The 3454-nt window shown below is 34.8% G+C and overlaps 1 protein-coding gene across 1 annotated transcript in view; it reads left to right on the forward strand.

Moving 5' to 3' along the window:
• The window catches only part of LOC105624368 (transferrin), a 10412-nt gene that overhangs the window by 5839 nt on the left and 1119 nt on the right, over positions 1-3454 (forward strand). Inside the window, exons 12-14 of the mRNA XM_012205733.1 lie at positions 197-304; positions 379-509; positions 593-748. Coding sequence (XP_012061123.1) covers positions 197-304; positions 379-509; positions 593-748 — 395 coding nt within the window. The remainder of the gene's footprint in view (positions 1-196; positions 305-378; positions 510-592; positions 749-3454) is intronic.

Genomic DNA, 3454 nt, shown 5'->3' on the forward strand with positions numbered 1-3454 from the left:
GTGTGTGTGTGTGTGTGTGTGTGTGTGTGTGTGTGTGTGTGTGTGTGTGTGTGTGTGTGTGTGTGTGTGTGTGTGTGTGTGTAATAGACCGTTTAAATTCTCGATTCGCTAAGAACAATGTATAGAAGAAAGATATAAAACACGTTATGATCATACAAGAAGTTGATGAATAATCAAAATTGTAATCTCATTGCAGGTGCGGAACATGCTGGTGATGATCTAAGTACTTTTAATTACTTGGCTTCCGGTGTTGTCGACGTTGCCTTCGTCAATTTAAAAGTCATAGAAAACAAAACGGAAGCGGGTGAGTTGAGTCGATTAATTGTTTTGGTTAACTATCTTTATTATGGTTCTATCTAATACCTTCTAATATCACAGGTGATTTTTATTACGAGAGAATTGATAATAAAAATATAAATCGTTTGCCTAAGTACAGAGTATTAGGTCCGACTTTGGCGGAAGCTATAAAAAGAGTTCCGTATTTGCTCGCTTGGACGTCTCTCGGATCGGTATAACTATTTTCTCTTTAACATATAATTTAGCTAATATTAGATGTTCTTATTACAAATATGAATTTTTTTTGTCTCGGCAGATAATGGCACACGAGAATATCACGAATCTAAGACGCCAAGAAATTTATACGATGCTACTTGAAATGGATAAGATATTTGGAAGAAAATTCAATGGACAAGCACCCACATTCTTATTATACGGGCCTTACGAGGATAATCATGGTGTTATCTTTCCTGTAAGTTGAGTACGAATTAGTTTTATTTCGCGAAAAAAAATTTATATAACTCAATCTAAACATGGAAGAAACGATTTTGTTAAAGTATCTAAAAATTTAGGTGGATAACGGATCTAAAATAATTTTGTTAGATAGATAGTAAGTACAACAGTAATTGTATTGAATGATCAAGCTGGTTGTTCAATGTCAAAACTTTTTCAGCAATGTCATCATGTTTGAGCGTCCTACATAATTATTTCGATGGTTTAGCATAATTATTTTCGGAGTTAGCTAAATTTACTTCAGCAAAGTTGTTTTTTTTTTCCATATAATAAAAACATTAAAAATCATAAAAAAATCGGTTTAGATTATTCCAAATTGATTCAGTAAAGTTCACTGTGTTCTCTGTATAAAAGAAAGGAAGAAAAAAGGAATTATGTTCCGGATACTAAAAATGCAAATAAATATTGAGATGCAATTGATTTTGATCAGAGATGCGTCAGTTGAGTTTATTGCTCTGACTAAAATCTAACGATTCTCTGGTGAATCGCGCATTTGATCTAATTTGAATCTTCACACATGCAGTCTAATGGTCGCTCGACGATATCGATTTTTTCTGAGAAAATCTCGTTCCTCGCGCATCCGTAATACACATAGCCTTTGTCACAATACGCCCAAGGAAAATGTGGACACTTAAAGGATACTGATGGTATTCCTTTGGCAGTCAATGCGATTACACCTACGTCGGATTCCGGTGGAAATGATCCTCCAGTTTCTTCTTTGAAGTCTTTTAACACTTCAGCAACCGCTTCGTCGATCGACATCGCCTTTCGCCGCAGTCGTCGTAAGATCTTCTGGGCTGGCGCGTATTTATAAATAGCTTTATCGCAACCCGAAACAGACACAGAGCCGCATTTATCAACGTAAATACCGCAACCGATCGCTGTTCCAGTCGCACTCACGATTCCATGCAGTTTTCCTGATTCTCCAGCTGTCGAGGTTCCGCTAGCCAGACGTTTTTTCCGATCATACGCCACTGCTCCAACCGCGCCAAGCTAAAGTAATTTTCCTTAAAAGTCTTATGAAATGTTCGTGCGGTAATCATAATAAAAAATATTTTAATTACCTAAAATATTTAGAGCAAAAATATATTAGGTCCATAAAGAAAAAAAAAGAGAAAAAGAGATTTAAATTTCGACGAAAGACATTTTTTTCTTCTCTTTATTTCTCTTCCACAAATTATAGGCTTGTTAGACTAATAAAAACGTAAAAACATAACTTATAATGTATAAAATTTTACATTTTATATATATATAAGGGTTATTACAGATACGAGTTTGTATTTAAAATATCTGAAAATTTAGGAAATTTTATAGCGTTTTCTCTTGGGATACGCTGAGTGCAGCATCGCATCATACCGGTTGCGTGTAAGCGCTATAACTGAACTACATTACATTAGAGTGGTACATATCACCCAATAAGCAAGAAACATTTTGAAACATTTCATCAACATTGTAGCAATGTTGCTGAAATGGTCCAAAATGTTTCTTGCTTATTGAGCATGATGTACATTACATCATTATTATGCTAAAATCCTGTTCCCGCTTGACTTCCATTTTCAAATTTTAAATGTCACACTGGTCGCTCTACATCCTTTTGAGACGATGTAACAAAATCCCACTTCGTGCATAAAATTTGCACTACACTGCAGTTTTATCCATGGAAACGAGTGTTGCACTAGTGGGCAATAGTGCAGCCAAGAGAAAACGCTAGATAAAGATAAATCTAAAAAAATTTGAAAATTATTATATATTTTTGTTTGAATATTCCATTATGTAATTCGTCATTATGATAAATTTATTAACCTGTATAAAATCAGGTTCAATTTCCAAGGATTTGTCTATCTCAGCGACTTCGAGAGTAGCACTTTCCTCGTTGTCTCTTTCAATTACACATTCCGGTATGCATTCTTTTTTATTGGATTGTTTGTCCCCATCGTCTAAAAGCTCTTGCGTCTTTCTCGTCTCTTGTGCTTCTTATATTCATCAGTATCGCGATTAATATTTTTAAAATTATAGTTCGTTTTCTCTATCCTTTACCGTTATTTCCTTCTTCGTGCAAAGCTGTCTTCATAACGATCAACTGGTCAGGTGATAAAATAGGAATGCCTGATTCCAAACTAAACTTTTGGGCTCCAGCTTCAACTATCAACACATGTTCCGTTTGCTGTAAGACCATTTTGGCTACAAGAGTGTGAAGTATTGAAATTTAAGCAGGTCATAAATAAACATAATCAATCATTTCTTTGGCGGTTTCTTAAGCGATTTGCTAAGAAAGACAGACCTAATGTTATAGGATGTGCTATATTACGAACGGCACCCACACAACCTATGCGAAGATCATTCGTCATTATCGCGGCATCCATCACGACCTCTCCATTGACATCCAAGGAGCCTCCGTATGCACAGTTAAAGTATTTTTTGCTCTCCATATGACAAATTGCATGTTCAACCGCATCCAGAGAATAGCATCCTTTAGTTAGATCGTGATACGCCGTTATTGCGGCTTTCTTTACCTAATTCATCATAAATATTAATAATTACTATTTTCATTATTAAACAATATTTTTGTTACTTTAAATACGAAGCGCCACTACGGTCTGAATGTTAAAATGTTGAACTATTATATATATTTAAATGAATTAATTTCAGAAATTATAATTGCGTG

Source organism: Atta cephalotes, assembly GCF_000143395.1.
Source record: "Atta cephalotes unplaced genomic scaffold scaffold00076, whole genome shotgun sequence".
NCBI classification, from domain to species: Eukaryota; Metazoa; Arthropoda; class Insecta; order Hymenoptera; family Formicidae; genus Atta; species Atta cephalotes.